The following is a 25,909-nucleotide window of genomic DNA, read 5'->3' on the forward strand; positions in this document are numbered from 1 at the left end:
GTCTTTTAATGTAGAAGCTGAGAGATCCTGTGTGATCCTGACTGTAGTTCCATGATATTTGAATTGTTTCTTTTTGGCTGCTTGAAGTATTTTCTCCTTGACTTTGTAGTTCTGAAATTTAGCTATGATATTTCTTGGTGTTTTCAGTTTGGGATCTCTTTCAGGGCGTGATCGGTGAATTCTTTCAATGACTATTTTGCCCTGTGGTTCTAGGACCTCTGGGCATTTGCCTTTGATAATTTCTTCGAAGATACTGTCAAGGCTCTTTTATTCATTGTGGATTTCCGGTAGACCAATAACTCTTAAATTGTTTTTCCTGGATCTATTTTCCAGGTAAGTTGCTTTCCCAATCAGATATTTCACATTTTTTTCTATTTTCTCATTCTTTACATTTTGTTTTACTACTTCTTGGTGCCTCATAGATTCATTAGCTTCCACTTGCTCAACTCTAATTTTTAATGAGTTAGCGTTTTCATTTTGCTTTTGAGTCTCCTTTTCCAGTTGGTTGATTTTGCCTCTCAGTGTGTCATTTTCTCTCTCTAGATTCTGAATCTTCGTAGCCATTTCGCCAATCTTTTTTTTTTCCATATTTTCTTTTAGGTCCCTAATTTTGTTTTTAAAATCCTCCTTTAGCTCTTCCAGCCATGCTTTTTGGGCTGGAGACCAGTTCACATTACCTTTTGAGGTATCTGATGTATCTATAGTGTCATTGCTTTCCTCTTCCATATTGGTATTTTGATCCTGCCTGTCTCCATAAAAAGAATCGATGGTCCTCGTTTTTTTTTTCTTTTGTGTTCTTCTTCATGTTGGTTTGCCTTTTCCTGGCTTTACAACAAATTTCTGCCTTTGGAGCTCAGGGCTCTCTGCCCCAGCTTTCTTATTCTGGGGATTGTGAGTCTAGAATTATAGCCTTCAATTTCCTGAGGTGTGGGGGAGGGGTCTGGCTCCTTGACGTCTCTTTCCCTAAGGGCGCTCTCCAGTACTGTTGCTCTTCAGCAATGGTCTCAGCTGTTTGTTGTTTGAGCTGATGTCTGACACTTCCCCTGGGGGAGCAAGATTATGTCTGGGCTCCTGGTGTTGACCCCTGCTGGCTCTGCCCCTCTGGGACTAATGAACTTCTGCTATTTGACCACTGAAGCCCCACTTCTTTCTCCTCTGTTCCAGTGTTCTTTTTCTTTTTTCCCAAGGAATTCTCTGTGTGGGAAGGGGAGGGATTAGAGCCGTTTACCTGGCAAATATGTCTCCCGGAAGTTCAAGAAGTGTTTCATACCTTCGGGCTGCAAGGCTCAGGAGTTGGTGTTTCAGGGCCGGTGGCGTTGTGCTGCCTCTTGTCGCTTCCACAGATTCCTGTCCTGTGTTGGGAGGCCTGGGGATCTCCACCGGTTTCGGGTGCCCAGCTTTCTCCCAGCCTGTGTTCCACATGGGTTTCCCAGCCGACTGCTTCCGCTTTGGTCTGGAGCAGCTCCACACGCCGAGCACTCTCCAAGCCTACAGATTCATGCCTTTGGCTTTTCAGACTCTCCTGGCTCGGAAATTTGCCCCACTCAGACTGCTCGCAGTTTCTAACTCTCTCAAATCTGCTCAAATTCACTTCCTTATGGGAATCTGACTGACCTTGTCGAAAACTGGATTTCTAAACTTAATTCCTTGTAGGCCAGCTGAATTTCTGCACTAAGTTCATAGAAAAAGAACCCATGACAAGCACTGACAGGACAAAATCAATTAAAAGTAAAAAAGGATTGATTTTTTAAAAGACACAGAATCAATCTGATCATGTCAATTATCAAGCAAGGTAAATTTCTGCACTGGTCAGATCCAAATATGGGTGTGCATGTGTGTGTGTATCATTCTGCACTGAGTCCTTCACTTCTCTATCAGTAGGTACTCAGCATGTTTCATCATTAATTCTCTGGAATTGTGGTTGGTCATTACACTGATCAAAATCATTCTTCTGATGGTATTCACTTGTCTCTGCATCAAATCATGTAAGTCTTCCCAAGTGCCTCTGAAACTATCCCTTTCATAATTTCTTACAATGCAACAATGTTGTACCACATTTATTTATTCATTTACATAAATTAATATACAGATGAAGTGACTGGTGGAGCTTTCTATTTCCACTTTGCCTTCTGTTTCTAAGAAATTTGAGCAGTTTTCTTGTAAGATTTCTTAAAACAGGATCTCATTTTGGTTATGGTCTCCAGGTAGTTCAGTAGTTCTTTTTTCTCTTTGATCTGTTTTCCAGGTCAGTTATTTTTACTAAGATCTTACATTTCCTTCTATGTTTTATCCTTTTGACTTTGTTTTCATATTTTTGTTGTCTTACAGAGACAATTGCTTCTATTTATTCAGTTCTAACTTTCAGGGAGTTTCCTGCTTGGCAAGGCTCTTATACTTCTTGTGCCAAGCTATTATCTTTTCAAATACTTTTTTCACAGTGCTTATTTCCTTTCCAATTTTTCCTCTAGTATTTTCATTTCATTCATTAAAAAGCCATTTTACCTCTTTTGAAAAAAATATTCTTGTTTCATCTCTTCCAAGAATTGTACTTGAATTTGTGCCCAAGTGGTGTTTTTTATTGATGCTTTACTTGCAGGTTTTTTTAAAGAATTATTCTTTTCTTCATTTGTGTCATTAGTGTCCCTGTCATAATAGCTTTTTATGGTGAGATTCTTTCTTGTTTGCTCATTCTTCCAGTCTACTTTGTAGCTTTGGAGTTGTGTTACGGCCAGGGTCTGTGGACTTCTATGCACAGGGAAATGAAAATATCTGGACTTGGGACATGGAGTGTCTTTTGGTAGGAATGACAAGGAAGCCAGAGTCATTGAATCACAAAGTATATGGAAGGGAATAAGGTATAAGGAGATGACAAAGGTAGGAAGCAACCAAGTTACAAAAGAGTTTTAAGAGACTTGATCCTGGAGGCAATAGTGAGCCACTAGGGTTTAGTGAACAGGGATTTGACATGGTTACACTTGTGCTTTAAGAAGATCAATTTGACAGCTGTGTAAAAGTATAGAGTAGGGAGAGACTTGAAGCAACAGGCTGAATCATATAAATCTAGTTTTCCTAATCCAAAAGGGTTGGTCAGTCTGAGTTTCACCCCTTTGATTAAGGAATTTTTATAAACAGGGGTTTACAGGTACATAGGACCTTTTGTCTACTCAGTAAGATCCCTATGCCTATATCTCATTCTTTGTACTTTCTAATTACTACATCCTGTGAAAGGGCTAATTTAAGGAAAAGTAGGTTTTGATAATCTTACCTTTGTTGTCTATCATGAAGACAATGGGCATGCTGACCAATCCAGAAAATATATTGAATAGGAAAAGGCCGAATTCTGCACTTGGACCTCGTGAGAAGAAGAAACTCATCAGGTACGTGAGGGGAATGATGGACCATCCATATAACATGAATATAAGTAAGACATTCAAAGAGTATATGTCTTCAAAAAAATATTTCAAATCATGGGCTCTGAATAATCCCTGAGACATAGAGACAAAGTAAAGGTGTTGAGTAGAATGAAAGAACATGGTACACCAAGCAAGAAATCAATCCAGAATAGCAAATGAAGAAAACTGCTAGTTTCACCTTTAAAAGTAGAGCAATGTGGGGCAGCTAGGTGGAGCAGTGAGTAGAGCACCTGCCCTGGAGTCAGGAGGACCTGAGTTCAAATCTGGCCTCAAACACTTGACACACTTACTAGCTGTGTGACCTTGCGCAAGTCACTTAACCCCAATTGCCTTGCCTACCCCCCTCCAAAAAAGAAATAGAAAGTAGAGCAATGTAACTATTCGTCATAGAAGCATATTAAAAACTTCCTTTTGTAGTTCCACAGAAACATTGAGAAATATTTTCCTCTGAAGTCCTTTCCAGATTCTTTGGAAACAGTCCTTGGCAAAATAGACAAAAATGCTTTTCTTAGGGAAAGGTGGGTAAAAGTTTTCTTGCTGGCATTCTTTTTCTGTTTGCTCATTCTTTCAGACTACTTTTTGACTTTAGACTTTTTGTTAGGACCAGGCTCTGTGAACTTCCCAGCATGGGGAGTTCCTGGCCAGTGAAAATGACTGGAGTTGGGAGATGAAGTATCTTGTAGGAAAAGTATGTGGAAGGGAATAAGGTGTAAGGAGACTACAAAGGAAGGAAGGTAGAAAAGAACTTTAAAGGGCCGTGACTAAGCCTCAGAGATGATCTAAGTTGAGTGCCCTATTACATAGATGAGAAACCTAAGACCCAGACACTCCAAATCAGTGCTCTTTTCATCATACCACTCCAGCATCTGTGAATTCTGAGGTCCCATTCTTATATCTACTTACCAGTTCTTGGGAGACAGTGTACTTTTAAATGAAATCTGGCAGGTAATAAATCTGCCCAATGGGCATTCTGCTTAGATAAAACCTAGTTTTCCTGTAAATACCTAGATTTCAAAGTTCTGTGGCAGGTGAAAGATGAAATGACTGAGGAAACAAAGGTTTCAGCTCCCAAGCATATCAATTTATTAAGTAATGCATGCTAACTGCACATCAAATTGGGACCAAGCCACCTCAGCTTTGGCTGAATGTGGGGGGGGTGCAGGGAAGGCTTAGCTTTTTATGCATTAAAAACAATTAATCAAATTAGACCAATTAATTAAGAGCAAACAATTAACCAGCATACAAAATTAGGTAATCTGATTTCTAATTGGAGAAAAGATTAGGTACTTTCCAAGTTGGGAAGGAGAGAGTAAATAGGTATAATTCCCTGAAATCAGAAAAAGAGGTGTCCATCTCCCCCTCTCCCCGTGACTGTATTCAATCAAAGGAACTTGGAAACAATAAATGATTGACTAGTACAGGGCCAGTTTTCAGATAAGATACATGACCGGGGGGGACTGAAAGCAGGATAGTTTTCTTTAAAAATAAGTTTTATTGATACTTTCTATTTCTTACATGATGTATGCCATGTATTCTTCCCCCCTCCCAGAGATCCATCCCGTATGACAGTAGTATTTTTGGAGAGGAAAAAGAGGGGGGAAAGCATATCTGATCAGCACAATGAAAAAGTCTGAAAATGTGTGCAATGTGCAACACCTGTGGACCTGCCACATCCTCAAAGAGTTAGGTTGGGGGTGTATTCTCATATCTTTTCATTTGAATTCCACTTGATCTATATACATTTGTTACATTTACTTTTGATTTGGGGGTGTTGTTTTTTTGCATTTAAATTGTATTTACTGTGCTTATCGTTTTATTGGCTCTACTGACTTCATTCTACATCAGTTCATGTAAACCTTTCCATGCTATTTTATATTTATCACACACGTCATTTCTTACATCACAGTAATATTCCATTCCATTCAAATATCACAGCTTAACTATTCCCAAATAGATAGACATCTACTTTGTTTCTCATATTCAGCTATCACAAAAATGCTGCCATCAATATTTTGGAGTAGATGGGGATTTTTTTCTTATTGATGGCTTCCTTGGGATAGAAGCTCAGTAATGTAATTTCTGGTTCAAAGGGTATAACATTTTAGTCACTTTATTTGTATAATTCAAAATTGCTTTATAAAATGCTTGTGCCACTCCACCACTCCACTGACAATGTATTGAATTGTCTGTCCTTCCATGACTCCTCTAACATTGATTATTGCTATTTTTTGTACTCTTTGCTCATTTTCAGAGTGTGAGGTGAAGCCTTCAGGTTGTTTTGACTTTCATTTTCCTTATTAGTAGTGATTTGGAGCATTTTTTCTTGTGATTGTGAATGCCTTGCAGTTCTTTTGAGAACTATTTCTTCCTATGCTTTGACCATTCAGCTATTAGGGAATGGCATATTTATGTGCTATATATGTATATGTGTACATATATGGATATGCTATTATAAATACATATATATGATATATACGTACACATGGATACCAACCCCTTATCTTAAATATTTGATACAAAGATTTTTCCCATTTATCTTAGATACATTAATGTTGTCTGTGTAGAAGCTTTTCAGTTTTAAGTTCCCTCTTCTGTTATAAAAACAGCATTATATTCCTTCGGTTAATTTAATCTTTTTTTCACGTGGCTCCTTTCCCACTGACTCTCTTCTCACCTGATTCCCTCTTTTCACTTGGTATTCCCTCTTTCTCTCCTCCCCTTCAGGCACCTCTGTTCCTTAGTTTTTATATAAATATATATATATATATATATATATATATATATATATATATATATATATATATATATATATATATATATATTTTTGGTGCGTCTTTCCAAAAAGAATTTCCCCCTATCTCTTCATTACCTATCTTCTCTGTTTACTCTAAACTCTCATTTTCTTATCCTATTATTATCTGGTCCCTCTCTTTTTTCTGTATTCTTCATGCTATCAAAGCTTTCAAGGTATCCATTCTGTGGTCTCCCCTTTATGTGCTTTCTATCACTGCCTTAAAGGGCTCATACCATGGATTCCTCTTTTCCACTGTGCCTCATTTCCAGAGCAATGACAATTAAGAGGAATAAGAATAAGAATAACAGGGAACATTCGCACAATGCCTACCATTGGCCAAGTGCTCTACAATCTTTACCTTACTTGATCCCCGCAACAATCCTGGAATGGAGGTGCTATTTTTATCCCCATTTTACAGATAAGGAAACTGATACAAACAAAGATTAAGTTACTTGCCTAGGGTCATACAGCTAGTGTCCGAAGCCAGATTTGAACTCAGGTCTTTCTGAATCCAGGCCCAACACTCTATCCACTACACCACCTAGCACTGTCCCATCATAGGGACCCTCCTTGACTATGTCTCTGATTATGCATTCCACCACTGATCGATACCCTTTCTTATTGACTGCTTTGTCTTCACCTAGAAATCTCCTGTGTCCATGCTCTTTTACTCCTCCAGGTGCCAGTTGTCCCCAAGGGTTCTAACTCTTAGCTCCAGGACAAATAGATTTTTCAAGCACTAAGTCCCTGAGACTTCATCCAGTGTAATGTCTTCATCTCCCTTCACCACCCATCTCTTCATTTATAGGAATATTCATCAGTGGAACCACTTCCCACCTCCAAAGTAAGGATGTTTCCCTTCCCCCCTCCTTTTCAGTCTTTCTCCTCTCCTCCTCACCAATTCCCTTGTAGGCTCTTCTCTTTCTGACACCAAAGAGGCCATCTTTCCCTCATTGCTAACCCTTATTTGATCCAAGACATCATTCATTCTTCTCTGTTCTCCTACTCCCCCTGCCACCTATTACATATTCTCTCATGTTATAATGTGGTCCCACAAAAGAAGCATTCACCCATAGGCAGGGTGTTGCTAGGTTTTGTCCATCATAACTCATCTGCCCCCTCATTGTTATCTCCACCAGACTTCTACCTTCACCGCTATCTCCTTGTGTACATTTAGAAAGAAGTCTCTTACCCATTTTTACATCATCACTCTGTTGTGGTTATTCTCCCTACCTGCTATGCTCATTCACTACTCCTGTATTTCTGCTATTTGGAGTGTTCAAGTTCTCTTCAGTTCTGTTTTTCTCTTTTTAACATGTTTTATTGATATGTTCTGTATCTCACATCACCCTAGTATCAGGAGCTGAGGCTTCAGTCTGGAGCTGCAGACTCTTTCTGGCTTGGTTGGAATTCAGCATAGCACTTGCTTAAGAGGGAGTTTCTATGGTATAGGAAAAGATATACTCACATGGTACTTACCAGCAAAAGTAAATAGAGAATAAAGAAGCTGATGATATCCCATATCAATGCAGACAACCAGAAACTTAGGACATACACACCACTCACAAACTGGATGTGCTTTGCTCCAATGACTCTTTCAGTGACTGGTTGTTGAGAAAAACTACTTGGCAAGGTAGCTATGCCAAATATTAAAATAAAGGCAATCTCATATCCATGAGAAAAACTAAAAGAGAGAGGACACAGGGACACATTAATATATGTGGGAAATAGGAAAGATTCCTATTGTATATAGAAATTTCCAGAGTGTACATAAATGGACAAACACAATTAAGGGGGGAGAAATAATATAGCTGTGAAAACTACTCTTCCCCTCCAACCTAAGGAGAATGGAAAGCCACACATACCCTAAAGATTCTTTTGGAGAGTCGGTGGCTCTGTGAGGCTGAGGTTTGTTGAAGACTTCAAGAGAGGCTTTGGGGCCACAAAATAACATAAATAGGATATTATCCACCACTGCTAGGGATGTTGCAGGTGAATGGTATGCCTGATTGTTGAACAGAGCAGTGGCAACAATAGTGGATTTATTGACTTCAATGGAAAACGCAACTATACAGTGTTCAACACAGCTTCTACTTTCCCCCAGGAACTCTTCTAGGTTACCTAAGGTAGAGAGGCATTTGGGGTAAGTCAGGTGATTATATAGTTCACTATATAATTTCTGCCATGTATAGATGAAAATAAAATAAATGAAAATTATATTAGCTGTCTTTAAGAGGCTTACAACTCTAAGTTTTAAAGACGAAACATAAACATTAACATAGCAACTACCTTTCTTCTAAATCTACACAGGGTTAAACCTAATATGACAGAGAAAGATATACTCATAATCCTTACTTTTACAAATTTAACATGATAATAAACTAGAACTACAATCTAAACATATCAAAGTCATCACTTATATTTGTAATAGTTCCAAAATATAATGATGGCAGAGGTCTAGCTAGAGTTTTTCATGGCCATTTAAAGATCTATTTCCTTGTTACTAGTGGTTATCTGTATCTCTCCTCTACTCTGGCCCATGTCATAGCTATCATCTCTAATATAGTGAGAATATGGGTTTGAATTTTTTAGCAGCTGGAATAATTTCTCAACCTCTGTCTGGTCCAGAAACAATAATGAAACAATAGGGGGACCTAACAGTTGGACATTTTATTATTGCCTTTTACATATTGTTTCCTACTTGAAATGTTGAGAATAGCTAAATAGATTTGCTCCAGAGGAAAAGCAGTGTGATGAGCTCCTGAAGAAAAAAAACTATAGATTTGCAAATGAATTCAATTAAATATTCAAACAGATAATTGAAATATTACATAAACCATTTGAAAAATAGGTAACAAAGCAGTTGTATCAAATTCTTTCTAGGATATAAATTTTGTCTTGACACCTAAACCAGGTTGAATCAAAACAAAGAAAGCTTGTGACCAATATCCATAATGAACTGACACAAAAAAATTTAAATAAAATATCACCAAAGAGTCAACAGCAATGCATCATAATCATTATAACCAGGCTGGATTTTGACCAGAAATGCAGGATTGGCTCAACATTAGGAAAACCATTAATGTAATAGATCATATTAGTAAAAACAATGAAAATCATATCATTATATCAATAGATGCAATTTTTTGACAAATACAACACCCAATCTTCTTAAAAACATTAAAAAACAAAAGAATAAATAGACTTTTCCTTAATATGATAAAAAGTATCTATGTAAAGCCAAGAGATAGCGTTATATGTAGTGGAGATAAACTAATAACTTTTCCTAAAAGATCAAGGGTAAAGCAAGGATGTCCATTTTCACCACTAATATTTGATATAATACTAGAAGCTATCCAAAAAGACAAGAAAAAGAAACTGAGAAAATGAGCATAGACAAAGAAAAAAATAATCACTTTTTTATAAATAATGTGACGGTTTACTTAGAAAATCCTAAAGGGATAAATGAAAATTAATTAAAACAATAACTTCAGCAAAGCTGCAAGATATAAAATAAATCTATTCAAATCACCAACATTTCAGTATATTATCAACAAAACCTAACAGGAAGAGATAGAAAGGGAAATTCCGTTTTAAAACAACTACAGAATGTAGTGGGGCAACCAGATGGCTCAGTACAGCGAATGCTGGGCCTGGAGTCAGGAAGGTCCAAGTTCAAATATGGCTCAGACACTTATTAGTCAAGTGACCTTGGACAAATACTTAACCCTATTTGCCTCAGTTTCCTCCTTTGTAAAATGAGCTGGAGAAGGAAATGGCAAACCACTCCAGTATCTTTGCAAAGAAAATCCCAAAAGGGGTCATGAAGAATTGCACATGCCTACTATGCGCTAGGTACTTTGCTAAGTACTGAGGATACAAAAAAGGGCAAAAACAGTCACTATCCTCAGTGAACTTAGAATCTAATGGAGGAGGTAACATACAAACAACTATGTACAAATAAGATATATACAGGATAAATTAGGGATTTATCTTGTCACCTAGAGAAAAAAAGTTTCCTTGCTTAAGGAAAAGGGGCTGTATTGTCTTCTCCCAGTGAGGTTTACCCAGCATAGGTACCTTGTGGGTCCCCACAGCCATCAACTCAAGATATGTGGGACCAGCTACTGCCAGGGGTCTGCTCAGAAGAAAACAGGGTCCCAGAAGTAAAAGCACAAGGGAATAAACAATGAAGAGAGAAGCAAGAGACAAATGGCCATGACTGTAAGAAAAAGGATGAAATAAAAATATGCTAAGTATGAGCATGATTCCACATAAATAAACCAACAGTGAGACTCAGAGAAAGGAAAAATAATCAAGAATGCCCCTAAAGGTCACAACACAATAAATGCCATAGTTTAAAGGAGAGTAAATCCAAAATCCCTAACAAAAAAGAGAGTAACGGATAAGATCTATGGACTTCTCAAGGTTCATGGAACCAAATTAAGAAACTCTAAAACTTTCAAAAGATAAGGCTTTTATGTTTTTAAGAAAAATATTTTTTTTTATTTTTATATCACCTTTGTTTTCCACTATCCTTCTCCAACCTTTCGCATAGTCATCTTTTGTAACAAAGAATGAGAGAAAAAAAATTTAAAAAGCTGGTCTCCAAGGCTAACCCAAACATCAACTGAATCTAACAGTATATTTCCAAGCCCCACTGCTGCAAAGAAGAGAGAGAAATGAATTTTCTCTTTTCTATTCTGTGTCCAAGATTGGTCACTATAATTTTAAAATACTCAGTTTCATTTTTATTTTCTTGTAAGCAACAGATTGCAGGGTTTTGTTTTATTATCCAACTGGTCACTTTTTTTCATCTTATTGGATTATTTAATTCATTCATATTTAAAATTATGCATTAGTTTTATATTTTCCTCCATTTGTTTCTAATATTTTTAAAGTATAATTTTTTCTTCTTCTCCCGTAAACACACTATTGTGTTCCTTTAGTTACTTAACCTAATTTTTTTAAGGTGGCCCTGTTCCCACTGATTCTCTTCCCCTCAACTCTGTTTCCCTCTTCTCATTTGTTGCCCCTTTACTTTTAAGGGTTTACCTATTGATTCCTTCTACTCTCTTGATTTTTTAATCTGGTTATATAATTCTTCCCAAACCCTTTTCTTCCTTTCAGTTAGTCAATTAGATTCTTCTTTCTTCTGCTCTCTTTTAACTAGTCATGTTCATTGCTTTTAAAATTTTCATTTTTGAAACCCCTTTTAAGAGAGGGTTTCTCTTACTTTGTCATTGTCTGTCTTCTCTTTGGGTCTCCTCTAGACCCTCATGCTCTAATTCATGACCCTTTTAATTATCTAGTGTCTCTCTTTTCTCTGTATTCTTCATGCAATAAAGGGTTCCAAAGTATCCATTCTAGACTCTCACTTCTGTCATTGTCATCTAGAACTTGCCCTGTGGATTCCCCTTTTCCATCATGCCTCGCTCCTAAAACAAGGCCAATTATTACAGGTGTCAGAGAGGACACTGTCCCATGGTAGGGTCCCTCCCCTACCATATTATGCAGCTTACCACTGTTCTATATTCTGCTACTTTTTATCTCCATTTGCCTCAACATGCGCTTACTACATCCATTCTCTCCTGGTGCTAGTTCCCCCAGGAGTTCAGACTCCCACCCTTCCCATCCTAAAATGGGATGAGTAGACTTCAAAACTGGTGAGGCACTAGAGTAGACTAATGTTACTTATATTAAATGATCTACATTTCCATGGGCACTTTGATCTTCTACAGTGGGAATTAAAATTATTAATGTCTTTTTATCTTGACATCACAATCAATTCTTGGTAAGGAGGGAAGAAAGTTCCCTCTACTTCTGCCAGGTTTAATCCTCCTTTTAAGAAAAATGAGGGGGGGGGGGCGGAGCCAAGATGGCAGCTGGAAAGCAGGGACTAGCATGAGCTCCCCTCCAAGTCCCTCCAAAAACCTATAAAAAATGACTCTGAACCAATTCTAGAGCTGCAGAACCCACAAAACAGCAGAGGGAAGCAGGGCTCCAGCTCAGGACAGCCCAGATGGTCTCTGGGTGAGGTCTATCCTGCACGGAGCTGGGAACTGGGAGGTGGGAGCTGGGAGCGGAGCAGAGCAGAGCCCAGCCTAAGCAGATCAGACCAACCAGACCAGGAGCTGGGCAGAGCGGGCCCTAGCACCCTGAATCAGTGAGCTGCAGCACTTACCAGACTTCTCAACCCACAATCACCAAAGACAGTGGAGAAGGTTAGTGGGAAAAGCTGTGGGAGTGGAAGGAGTTCGAGGTTCAGCTACCACCCCAGGGGCAGCAGAGGTGGGGCAGCTACAGAAGTACAGCTGCAGCTGCTTTCGGCCCCAGGCCCACCTGGTGGGAGGAATTAAGTGGCGGATCAGAGCAGGAGTGCACAGCCTGCTGAAGATCTAAGTCCAGTCCTGGTTGGGAGTTCTTGGGGAAGGAGTAGTGCTGGTGTGGCAGAGCTGGTGCATCCCCCCCAAACGTGGAACATAGAACTCTGAAGTCTACAAGCAGTCATACCCCGCTGAAAAACTCAAGGGTCAAGTTAGTTGGTTGGGAATATGGCCAGGCAGCGAAAACACACCCAGATTCAGTCTCAGACTTTGGATTCTTTCTTTGGTGACAAAGAAGACAAAAACATACAGACAGAAGAAGTTAACAAAGTCAAAGAGCCTATAACAAAAGCCTCCAAGAAAAACATGAACTGGTCTCAGGCCATGGAAGAGCTCAAAAAGTATTTGAAAAAGCAAGTTAGAGAAGTAGAGGAAAAATTGGGAAGGGAAATGAGAAGGATGCGAGAAAACCATGAAAAACAAGTCAATGACTTGCTAAAGGAGACCCAAAAAAATACTGAAAAATATACTAAAGAAAACAACACCTTAAAAAATAGACTAACTCAAATGGCAAAAGAGCTCCAAAAAGCCAATGAGGAGAAGAATGCCTTGAAAGGCAGAATTAGCCAAATGGAAAAGGAGGTCCAAAAGACCACTGAAGAAAATATGACCTTAAAAATTAGATTGGAGCAAGTGGAAGCTAGTGACTTTTTGAGAAATCAAGATATTATAAAACAGAACCAAAGGAATGAAAAAATGGAAGACAATGTGAAATATCTCATTGGAAAATTCACTGACCTAGAAAATAGATTCAAGAGAGATAATTTAAAAAATTATTGGACTACCTGAAAGCCATGATCAAAAAAAGAGCCTAGATATCATCTTTCAAGAAATTATCAAGGAGAACTGCCCTGATATTCTAGAGTCACAGGGCAAAATAGAAATTGAAAGAATCCATCGATCGCCTCCTCAAATAGATCCCAAAAAGGAATCTCCTAGGAATATTGTCACCAAATTCCGGAGCTCCCAGATCAAGGAGAAAATACTGCAAGCAGCCAGAAAGAAACAATTTGAGTATTGTGGAAACCCAATCAGAATAACCAAAGATCTGGCAGCTTCTACGTTAAGAGATCGAAGGGCTTGGAATGCGATATTCCGGAGGTCAATGGAACTAGGACTAAAACCTAGAATCACCTACCCAGCAAAACTGAGTATCATGTTCCAGGGCAAAATATGGAATTTCAATAAAATAGAGGACTTTCAAGTTTTCTCAGTGAAAAGACCAGAACTGAATAGAAAATTTGACTTTCAAACGTAAGAATCAAGAGAAGCATGAAAAGGTAATCAAGAAACAGAAATTGCAAGGGACTTACTAAAGTTGAACTGTTTTGTTTACATTCCTACATGGAAAGATGATGAGTATGATTCATGAGACCTCAGTATTAGGGTAGTTGAAGGGATTATGCATGTATATATATATGTATATATATATATAGTATGTGAATGTGTATGTATGTATGTATCTATGTGTATATATATATATATATATGTATATATATATATATATATGTGTATATATATATATATATATATATTTAGAGAGAGAGAGAGAACGGACACATGGTGAGTTGAAGATGAAGGGAAGATATCTAAAAGAAATAAAATCAAATTAAGGGATGAGAGAGGAATATATTGAGAGAGGGAGATAGGGAGAGATAGAATGCGGTGGATTATCTCACATAAAGGTGGCAAGAGGAAGCAGTTCTGTGGGAGGAGGGGAGAGGGCAGGTGAGGGGGGAATGAGTGAATCTTGCTCTCATCAGATTTGGCCTGAGGAGGGAATATCATACATACTCAGTTGGGTATCTTACCCCACAGGAAAGAAGAGGGAAGAAGATAAAAAAAAGGGGGGGAATGATGGAGGGGAGGACAGATGGGGGTGGAGGTAATCAAAAACAAACACTTTTTAAAGGGGACAGGGTCAAGGGATAAAATTCAATAAAGGGGGATGGGTTGGGAAGGAGCAAAATATAGTTAATCTTTCACAACATGAGAATTGTGGAGGGGTTATACATAATGATACACATGTGGCCTATGTTGAATTGCTTGACTTCTTGGGGAGGGGGGGGGAAGAGGGGAGAGAATTTGGAACTCAAAGTTTTAAAAATAGATGTTCAAAAACAAAAAAAAAGGTTTTTGCATGCAACTAGAAAATAAGATACACAGGCAATGGGGCATAGAAATTTATCTTGCCCTACAAGAAAGGAAGGGAAAAGGGGATGGGAGGGGAGTGGGGTGACAGAAGGGAGGGCTGACTGGGGAACAGGGCAACCAGACTATACACCATCTTGGAGTGGGGGGGAGGGTAGAAATGGGGAGAAAATTTGTAATTCAAACTGTTGTGAAAATCAGTGCTGAAAACTAAATATATTAAATAAATAAATTTAAAAAAAAGAAATAACAAACAGGATGATTTCGGAAAAACCTGGAAAGACATGAACTGATACATACTGAAGTGAACAGAACCAGGAGAATGTTGTACACAGGAACAGAAGATTGTTTGATGAAGAATTGTGAATGACTTAGCTATTCTCAATAATATAATGTTCCAAGACAATCCAAAAGGACTAATGATGAAGCATATCATCTGCCTCCAGAGAAAGAACTGATACTGTTTGAATACAGAACTGCAACATGCTATTTTTCACTTTCATTTTTTTATTCTTCTTGTACAAAATTATTAATATAGAAATGTTTTATTCAATAGTACATATATAACCTATACCTGATTGCTTACTGTCTCAGGGAGGAGGGAAGGGAGCGGAAAAGAGAGGGATAAAATTTAGAGCTCAAAACTTTAAATAAAAATGTTTTTAAAAATTGAAAAAAAAGAAAAAGAAAAATGAGGACAATTTTAAAAATTCAGTACAATAAAATGAAGAATAAAAAGAAGAAAATGAACAAAATCTACAGAAATTATACTCCTCTCCCCAAGGCACTATTGTCCTCCACTAGTGTAAACAACCAGAAATGTCCTGAATTTTGCAATTTTGCCAATCTAACTCTACTGATTTAAAATTCATAGTAGCTATCAGTAACTCAGCTAAGCAGTAGACAATTGTGAAAGGCAAAAGCCTGGAATCCAAGCTTTGCTGATCCAAGTCTTCGTAAAGTACAATAGGCTTTATCTAGTGCTCCTTAGCCTAGTTTCCTAAGCCTGCATTTGTGCTTCCAGAAAGAATTGGGAGGTGTCATTTCATTTGGTCTTTATCCCATTTACTTCCCCAGAACATATATAGGATGCAAAATATTAGTGAGTATCCAGTGTCTGGACCAACTTAGGTGTTGCACCCTGCTTTACATGGAGAGTTTGGGTAGTTAAACATTCATGAAACAGTGTTATTTGTCACAAAATGATAATGCCCAGTATCTTAGCCTGTATAGTCAATCACTGATACATAAGAAGGGGCTACAACATGCAGGAATGGTTTTAGTAAAACTGTGCATATTAACGAGGGAGTTTTGGAGCCCGAGGCATGAAGGATGGTCTTCACATGCCATGGTTGTGACCCAGCTACGTACTGCAGGGTCCATTTTCTTTCCAACTGGAAGCATATGCTGTGGCAAAGAGAGCACAGAATTTGCAATTACAGGACTTGGGTTCAAGTCCTTGAACTGCTACTTACTATCAGTTTGCCCTTATAAGTCACTTAACTCAATAAAATAATCAAACAATCTCTATGGTCTCTTCTAGCTCTCAACCTTAGGACTCTAGCGCAGATAGTTCTTCACATCAGCACACAATATTCAGACGGTCCTTACCTTTTACTTCTTTGAGGATCTGTCCCTTATCTGTCAACACAGCTTTAATGTATTTTAAAATTTCCTGGGTCACAGATGAATTTCCAGAGATAGAAAAGGGCACAATGGTTTTACCATATGAACTCAAAACCAAATTCAAGGCTGGGTCATCCTTAAGAACTGGAGAGCGAAAGATACCGAGCAGTAAGGAAACATACAGGAGAGGTACCAATATGTATATCAAGGTCATCTTCCAGTGGCGCCAACTGTACACAGCCTTTTTTACAAACATGGCATAGAACTGCTGGCAGTAAAGAGTACACTAGAAAAAGGAAAGAGACACAGCATTATGATGGTCACAGATCTCAGCAAGTCATTCAAGCTAAAATCCATCTCAGCTTGTATCTTGGTTCCAAAGTTTCTAGTCACCAAAAAGAGCCCCCTGCTATGCCCTTGATTTCAATGAGGAAGCCCAAAGAGAAAAAAGAAATACAGAATTATTATCCTGCAGTCTGTGGTCCATAAGTGTGCATGTGGAGGGAAGGTTTTCAGCATCACAGAATCGATTCTGCCATTCCTGCCTGACTGCCCCACACAGCCTAGAACTTGGTGGCAGCTGTATTAATCAAAATTTCTGTTCTCTCAGGTCCACAAGCTTTCTCATGGCTTCCCCTTCTCTAGCTTCATATGTCCTCTATAAGACTTATCAGGAGTTTGGCTCTTAACCTGGACTCACTTGAACTGACCCCTTAAACTGTTTCGCTGTATTAACAAGATGGGGTGTAGTGAATCATTATTTGGCTAAATGTTATTTCCACTTCAAGAATGATGATTTCCTCCATTAACATATCATTTATGATTAAAAAATAAAATCATATTTACTTCTCATCAATTCATCAAATCTGTATTTCTCAGGTTTCTAAATATAGTTATATTTCATAAAGACATTTTATTCACTTTTCTAAAAATATATTTCATAGATTTCCTTTTATTTTTACATCAGAGTTATTTCTTAAAGCACCCTTACAAGCATTCCTACGCTAATTCCTCCTTCACAACAACAAAAAAAAACAATTGAGCAAAAGGATAGAATACATTAAGATCTGAAAATGTGTACAACATTTTGTCTTATTAGTTTCCTATCTCTCTGCCATGAGGGAGCCAGTATGTTTTGTTTATCTAGTCTCCAGGATCTTATTGTGTTGGAGTAAACTTCAATTACAGGCACTATGTATGCTAAGTGCTAGGAATACAAATAAGAGATGGTCTCAGCATAGCCAAGATGGCAGAGTAAAAGCAGGGTCTTGCTTGAACTCTCCCCCAAATCTCTCCAAACACCTGTAAAAATGACTCTAAACAAATTCTAGAGCTACAGAACCCATGAAATGACAGCGTGAAACAAGTCTCCCGCCCAAGACAGCCTGGATGGTCTCTGGGAAGGGTCTATTGCACTGTGTTGGGAGTGAAACACAGCCCAGCATGGATTCGGGTAGTACAGACCAAGCCATAGCAGACTGGGCAGAGCAGGCCGCAGGGCACTGAATCATTGAGCTGTGGGGGTTTTCAGACTTCTCAATCCATAAACACCAAAAACAACTTAGCAGGTCAGTGAGAAAACTCTGTTGGACCTGAGTGAGCGAAAGGTGTGGTCCAGCCCCAGCCCCAGCCCCTGTGTGGCAGAGGTGGTTTCAGGCAGCTACAGTCATGGCAGCAGTAGCTTCTGCTGCTTCCAGAGCTCCAGGCCCACAGATGGTGGGGGGAATCAAGTGGCTGATCAGAGCAGGAGTGCAGGGACAACTTTGCTGCACTGAGGCAGGATTCTCTTCCTTCGTTCTGCTTGGATCTGGATACCAGTACTGGGTGGTGGTCCTGGGGTGAGGAGGACTGCTTGTGTGGCAGAGCTTCTGGTGGCTGTGGAGAGGGAGTCCTCCTAGAAGCTCCAACACAGAAAAGAGTGCTTGAAGTCACTCACAGACCAGAGCACAGGTCATGAAATAAGTAAACTCTTCTCATTGGATCATACCACCTCAGAAGAACTGAAAATTTACATGCCTATAAGTAACTCGGAGAACAGCAGGACAAAACCCCTGAAGCTTGGGACAGAGTACTCCACTCTGGAAGCAGAGTCATACCTTGAAAAAGCACTCAAAAGTCAAGCAATTGGCTGGAGAAATGAGCACACAGTGTTAAAAAGCTCAGATTATAGAATCTTACCTTGGTGACAAAGAAGATCAAAACCTACAAACAGAAGAAGACAACAAAGTCAAAGATCCCACTTCAAAAGCCACCAAAAAAAATATGAAATGCTTGCAGGCCATGGAAGAGCTCAAAAAGGATTTTGAAAATCAAGCAAGAGAAGTAGAGGAAAAATTGGGAAAAGAAATGAGAGTGATACCAAAAAACCATAAAAAATGAGTCCACAGTTTGCTAAAGGAGACCCCCAAAATACAAAAGAAAGTAACACCTTAAAAATAGACTAACCCAAATGGCAAAAGAGGTCATAAAAGCCAAAGAGGAGAAGAATGCCTTAGAAAAACAGAATTGGCAAAATGGAAAAGGAGGTCCACAAGATCACTGAAGAAAATAATTCCTTAAAAATTAGAATGGATCAAATGGAAGCTAATGACTATGAAAAATCAAGAAATTATAAAACAGAACCAAAAGAATGAAAACATGGAAGACAAATTGAAATAACTCATTGAAAAAAAACCACTAACCTGGAAAATAGACCCAGAAGAGATAATTTAAAAATTATTGGACTACCTGAAAGCTATGATCAAAAAAAGAGCCTAGAATCTTTCAAGAAATGAATCAAGGAAAACTGCCCTGATATTCTAGAACCAGAGAGCAAAAGAGAAATTAAAGGAATCCACCAACTGCCTCCTGAAAAAGATCCCAAGAAGAAAATTCTTAGTAATATTGTAGCCAAATTCCAGAGTTTCCAGGTCAAGGAGAAAATATTGTAAGCAGCTAGAAAGAAACAATTCAAGTATTGTGGAAACACAATCAGGATGACACAAGATCTTAGCAGCTTCTACATTAAGGGATCGAAGGGCTCTGAATAGGGTATTCTGGAGGTCAAAGGAGTTAGGATTAAAACCAAAAATCACTTACCCAGCAAAACTGAGTATAATGCTTCAGGGCAAAAAAAAAATGTATTTTCAATGAAATAGAAAAACTTTCAAGAATTCTTGATGAAAGGACCAGAGCTGAATCGAAAATTTGACGAGAATCAAGAGAAGCATGAAAAAGTAAACAGGAAAGAGAAATCATAAGACACTTATAAGTTGAATTGTTTACATTCCTACCTGGAAAGATGATATTTGTAACTCAGGAGACCTTTCTCAGTGTTAGGGTAGTTGAAGGGAATATATATATATATATATAGACAGAAGGCACAGGCTGAGTTGAATATGAAGGGATTCTATCTAAAAACAAAAATTAAAGGGTGAGAGAGGAATATATTGGGAGAAGGAGAAATGGAGAGATAGAGTGGGGTAAATTATCTCACATAAAAGAGGCAAGAAAAAGCTGTTATAATGGAAGGGAAGAAGGGGGAGGTAAAAGGGAATGAGTGAATCTTACTCTTATCAGATTTGGCTTAAGGAGGGAATACCATACACACTCAATCGGATATCTTACCCTACAGGAGAGTAGGGGGAAGGGGATAAGAGAAGGGGGATGATAGAAGGGAGGACAGGTTGGAGGAGGGGGTAGACAGAAACAAACACTTTTGAAAAGGGACCGGGTTGAAGGAGAAAACTGAATAAATGGGGAACAGAATAGGATGGAGGGAAATAGTCTTTCACAATATGACTTGTTATGGAAGTTTTTTGCATAACCCATATTGAATTGCTTGCTTTCTCAAGGAGAGAGGGTGAGGAGGGAAGAAGGGAGAGAATTTGGAACTCAAAGTTCTAAAAACAAATGTTAAAAACTGTTTTACATGCAACTGGGAAATAAGATATACAGGCAATGGGGTATAAAAACCTATCTTTCCCTACAAGAAAGTAAGGGGAAAGGAGATAAGGGGGGAGTGAGTTGATAGAAGGGAGGGCAGACTGGGGAAAGGGGCAATCAGAATACATGCCATCTTGGGGTGGGGGAGGGGAGAGATGGGGAGAAAATTTATAACTCAAAATCTTGTGGAAATGAATGTTGAAAACTAAAACAAAACAATATAAGAATTAGAGGACTTAAAAAATAAATTAAAAATTTCTGAACTTAAAAAAAGAGATAGTCTCTGCTCTCAAGGAGCTTACAGTTTAATGGGGGAAGACAACACACAAAAGGTGTCAGGAAAGCAGGTGTATCCTGACATCACGGGTACCTAGCAGGTAGGCATCTTATATTGTGAAACCAGGCAGAGCAGCAGGTACAAAATGGAGTGAGCTCAAAGTCCAATTTTGCTCTCTAAAAAGGAAGGCTTTGAGAGAATTTGGTACTCCATCCTCAAGCCCTCCAGAGACAAGAGGAGACAGAGGCAAGTGATTCTTGGCTTGAGTTAGTAGCATGATGATAGCATTAGAAATGAAGACCTTATCCTGGGAGGGGCATCATGTTCCTAAGAGATAAAACCAGCAGAGCAGTGGATGCAAAGCGGAGTGAGACTCTAAGGCTGATTTTTTCTTTTTTGAGTTTAATAGTATTTTATTTTCTTCCCCAGTTACATGTCAAGAAAATGTTGAACACTGATTTTTACAAGATTTTTGAGTTCCAGATTTTTCCCTCTCCCCTCCCCTTCTGAAAATGCAGTTTGATATAGTTTATACATGTGCTATCATGTATAAATATTTCCATACTATTTGTGAAAGAAGAAACAAATCAAAAGAGAAAAAAACATGATAAAAATAAATGAAAGAAATATGCCTCGATATGCATTCAAAATCCGTTATTTATTTTTTTGCGAGTCTTTTGCATTTTTGTACTTATCTTGGATCATTGAGTTGCTGAGAAGAGCTGAGTCATTCGTAGCTGATCATCACACAATGTTGTGTTCAATGTTTTCCTGATTCTGCTCATTTTGCTTTGCGTCAGTTCATACAAGTTTTTTCAGGTTTTTCTGAGGTCTACCTGTTCATCACTTCTTATTACCCGATAGTATTCCAATATATTCATATACTACAGCATGTTCAGTCACTCCCCAATTGATGAGCATCCTCTCAGTTTCCAATATTTTGCCACCACAAAAATGGCTGTTATAAATATTTTGCATGTGTAGATCCTTTTCCTTTTTTATAATCTCTTTCAGATACAGACCTAGTAGTGGTATTGCTGGATCAAAGGGTACGTACAATTTGTTGCTCTTTGGGCATAGTTCCAAATTGCTCTCCAGAATGGTTTGTTCAGTACCAACAGTACATTAGTATCCCAATTTTCCCATATCCTCTCCAACATTTACCATTTTCCTTTTTTGTCATATTAGCCAATCAGATAGGTGTGAGGTGGTATCTCAGTTGTTTTCATTTCTGTTTCTCTAATCAAAAGTGATTTAGAGCACTTCTCCATATGCCTATAGATAGCTTTGATTTCTTCATCTGGAAACTGTCTTCTAAGACTGATTCTTTGCTCCCTGCAACATACTGCTTCTCAAATTATTCTGAAAGCCATAAGTTCATTTTCTGTAAAATATTCTTGAATTTAGTTGGGAACTATATTGGTAAGCAAAATGGCCTTTGTTTTCTTTGAGTGACTCAGTGTATTTCATTGAGCCTTGCTGGGTGCTGGGCCCCAGGCCCAGAGCCCTGTTAGGTGTGGAACCTATGTGGGTGCGGATTGGTGACTGGGGTGGGCCCAGGATAGGGCTGGCTAGGGGGAGGTGTTGACTCCAGAGCCATGCCCTATTGGGTGTTGACCTAATCTATGTGGATGTGAGCCTCCCAGGGTCCTGGGGGGAGGGGCCAACTCAAGAACCAATCACCAGAGCCTGGGCTCTGGTCATTCAGATGATGCTTGATGATGTCCAAAGCTCTATAAGAGGAGAGAAGACAGCTTGAAGATCCTTTTTCTGTTGGAGCTCTTTGTGGCAGCAGTGGTGACGTGTGACTCTGGGCCAGCCCTTGTTCTGAGCTCCCGGGCTGAACCTAGACATTGGTAACTAAGAATTGTATTGGGTCTGTCTGTTGATATTTGTAATTTGTTTGTATTTTATTCTGAAGTTCGGGATGCTGGCTTTTTCCCCTGAACTAACTGAATGCTGTCTGTGTGCTGGATTAAAGTAAACTTGTCAACCCCTTCAGATTGTTTTCCTTGGTTAAGCAGATCAAAAGAACCTGTGCTCTCCCAGCATCCTGGCAGCTTTCTGGGTGCTGGCTGTGAGTGGATCTTACACCCCCACAGAAGCTGCTAGCAGGATTGTTGAAACAGGAACCCTTGGAGGTTTATTCTACAGAAGTGGATGCACTGACATATGGACATGGCAGCAATGGTTTTTTAGACAGTCATCATTTCTAATGGACATTTATACTTTAGAATCAACATTCCACATGTTGATTAATGTGAGTCAGTTTACCAGTGCCTGGTCAACTCTGACTGAATGAATAATCACCTTTTGGGATAACAGAACTAAAAAAAATCCCAAATCAAAGGTTACTGATTCTGATGAATGAGATTACAAATTCGTGGTGTTTGCAAAGTAACCTTGGCACCATTTGAAATGGTATAAATCTTGACTAAAGCCCATAAATCAGCATTCAGAAATTAGTAGGTCTACATTTTGAGCAGGCAAGCCTGGCTACATTTTTCATTGCTGACATCTTCAAGCCTTTACAAATTTCTAAGATATCCTTTGTACCCTACATAAACTTTAGCAGGCTTACATTCCCAAGCAAAGTGCTCACCCCAGTGTTGAATGTCATACTAGAGAGATCATGCATGGGTAAGGTGTTAAAAAGGTAATTCGATTCCTTTCCCCCACCATGTACAATTTCTTCTTTGTTCTCTGCTTGCTGGTCTGATAAAGAAGAAAGCTTCTGGAAGTCCTGAAGATCCATCTTTAAATCAACCAGTTCGCCAACCCTGTACCAAAAAACATTTCCTTTTAATTGCAGGTAAAACATTTTAGGTATGTGAAACAAGACAACTGATAAAACAATAAACATGTAAAAGGTTCCTTGGCATGATAGCTTGAGTGGGTAAAAGGCATAGAACAGAAAAAAGTAAATTTTACTTATGTCTTCTATATTTGACATCGCCATAGTTGTCCCTAGTATACCTCTCCCTCCCCCTCCCAGAATATTTAAGTTATACTTGATAATTTCATGCATTTACTCTTGATTTTTCATGTGTGTGTGATTCTTTGTTCCATTTACAGTTGCCATTACTGTGCAGTTTTCTTGGCCCTGTTTACTTTATGCTACCTCAGTAGATCTTTCCATGTTTCTCTGTACTCATTATATACATCATCTCTTACAACACAATAATCGAGGTAACTGGTGGTGCAATGGATGGAGAGTTGGGCCTTTGTTCACAAAGACCTGAATTCAGTGTCCTCAGCAAGTCAATTAACCTTTGTCTCAGTTTCCTTAATTGAAAAGTGGAGATAATTACACTGACCTCACAGGGTGATGTGAGGATCAAATGGTAATATTTGCAAAAGCACCTAGAACTAGTAGGCATTGTATACATGCTTCATCCCTTGCCTTTCCTTCTTCAATGATGTCCTTTTACATTCATGTGCCACAATTGTTTAGCCATTCCTAAATCAATGGCCATTATTTTGTTTTCAATTTCTTGCTATCACAAAAAAAATACTGATATAAATATTTTTGGTGTGTATGGGGACTTTCTTCTTATCTATGCCTTTCTTTGGGTATAAGCCCAGTAATGGAGTTTCTGATTCAAAAGGGATAGACATTTTAGTCACTCTGTTTGAACAATTAAAAAATGCTTTCTAAAATGGTGATACCATTTCACAGGACAACGAACAATGCATTAATGTGTCCATCAAGCAACAATCCCTCCACAATCAACTATTACCATTTTAGTCAGCATTGCCAATTCTGGTTGTCTTGATTTGCATTTCTTATAATTAGTGATTTTGAGCATTCTTTCATCTAGTTGTGAATACGTTGCAATTATCCTTTTTAGAACTGTTTTTCATATTCTTTGACCACTTACCTATTTGGTAATAACTATTAGACATATATACACACATATGTATTGTATGTGTGTGTGTGTGTGTGTGTGTGTATATGTGTATATATATATATATATATATATATGGTGTGTGTGTGCGTGTGTACATATGTATGCTTATGTGTACAATATGCCTTTGGGCCCTAATTGACCAGTTGTAACTATAGGAAAGAGGTCCATATAGTGGAACTCAGGTAGGTTGGAAATTATCTCCTTCACTTTATTTTGATTGCTTGGGAAATGGGTGAACTCCCTGTCCAGGGAGGGATATCTGAGGAAGGTAGTCTCTGAATGCTTTCAATTGGGGAATTTCTTAGAAGGAATAGCCAAAAAGGCATGTGCCTCAGGAATCTAATCCAATTCTCTCAAGGGAAGTTCCACCCAAGAGTGCAGCTCCTGGTTGGGGATGCCCACAGGAGAGATGGGGTAGGCATAAGAGGAGAAATGCATCCTACAGGATCTCCATTAGTTACAGCCTGGGAAAAGGGTGGACTCCCTCTCCAGTGGGGTGGGGATGAATAAAGAAAAAGCTATTAAGCTGTGTAAAGTTTGTTTCGAGAATACAAAGGGTTTAGGGGATTGTTTTGGCCAAAGCACAGAATTTTTGACTACTTAGAAAGTTATGGAATTTTATCAAATAACCTCCCAAATCAGCTTAGAATAAATGAACTACTGATATTGCTAAATCTTTCACCACTCTCAGTTTTTCTTTCTTTGATTATACTTTGACAAAAGTCTACCAGAATGGAACTTTAGCTAGTTCTTCTATTTATTAGGGACTTGTTCTAAAAACAAAATGTGCTTTAAATAGGTGAACCCAATTGGCAAATTAGACTAAAGCAATTTGTATTGTTATTAAATTACATGTTTTATTGATAAGATTCTAAAAGCATTAACAAAATTAAGAAACAAGAATTATCTTAGGCTGATGGCAGGACTTCAGCTACAAAATGGTCATAAAGTTCTATACTTAATGGAGGAGACCAGTAAGATTTTGATTGCAAAATCTTCTAGAAAAAAACTTAGGAAAAGTTCAGGCCTGATTTAATGTGTTGTCTTATTTATATGTTCTGTGTGTGTGTGTCAGTCTGAAACTAAGTTTAGAGATAGTGGATTCTTTACTTCAGATAGTGTAACAACAATTTAGCTAGTAGCTGCTGGTGAGGTGTAAGACCCAACAAGACCAGCAACAAGAGCTACCAGCACAAGTTCTTTGATCTGCTTTGCTAAGGAAAGTAACTACAAGAGGTTAACAATCTCACTTTAATTAAACACACACATATATATATATATATATATATATATATATATATATATATATATATATACCATTCATTTAGTTCAGGGGGAAAAGCCAGCACCCTGAACTTCAGAGCAAATACAAATATAAATTACAAACAGAGACAATATCAACAGAGCAAACAACATAAACCGGTCTA

The 25,909-nt window shown here is 38.4% G+C and overlaps 1 protein-coding gene across 1 annotated transcript in view; it reads right to left on the bottom strand.

The window, feature by feature from the left end:
* LOC118834196 (ATP-binding cassette sub-family A member 3-like) overlaps positions 1 to 25,909 on the bottom strand; it is a 233,891-nt gene that overhangs the window by 57,930 nt on the left and 150,052 nt on the right. Inside the window, exons 17-21 of the mRNA XM_036741643.1 lie at positions 23,174 to 23,351; positions 16,356 to 16,656; positions 8,073 to 8,328; positions 7,687 to 7,891; positions 3,266 to 3,485 (exon numbers count right to left, since the gene is read on the bottom strand). Coding sequence (XP_036597538.1) covers positions 3,266 to 3,485; positions 7,687 to 7,891; positions 8,073 to 8,328; positions 16,356 to 16,656; positions 23,174 to 23,351 — 1,160 coding nt within the window. The remainder of the gene's footprint in view (positions 1 to 3,265; positions 3,486 to 7,686; positions 7,892 to 8,072; positions 8,329 to 16,355; positions 16,657 to 23,173; positions 23,352 to 25,909) is intronic.

Source organism: Trichosurus vulpecula, chromosome 1 (assembly GCF_011100635.1).
Source record: "Trichosurus vulpecula isolate mTriVul1 chromosome 1, mTriVul1.pri, whole genome shotgun sequence".
In the NCBI taxonomy this organism is placed as follows: Eukaryota; Metazoa; Chordata; class Mammalia; order Diprotodontia; family Phalangeridae; genus Trichosurus; species Trichosurus vulpecula.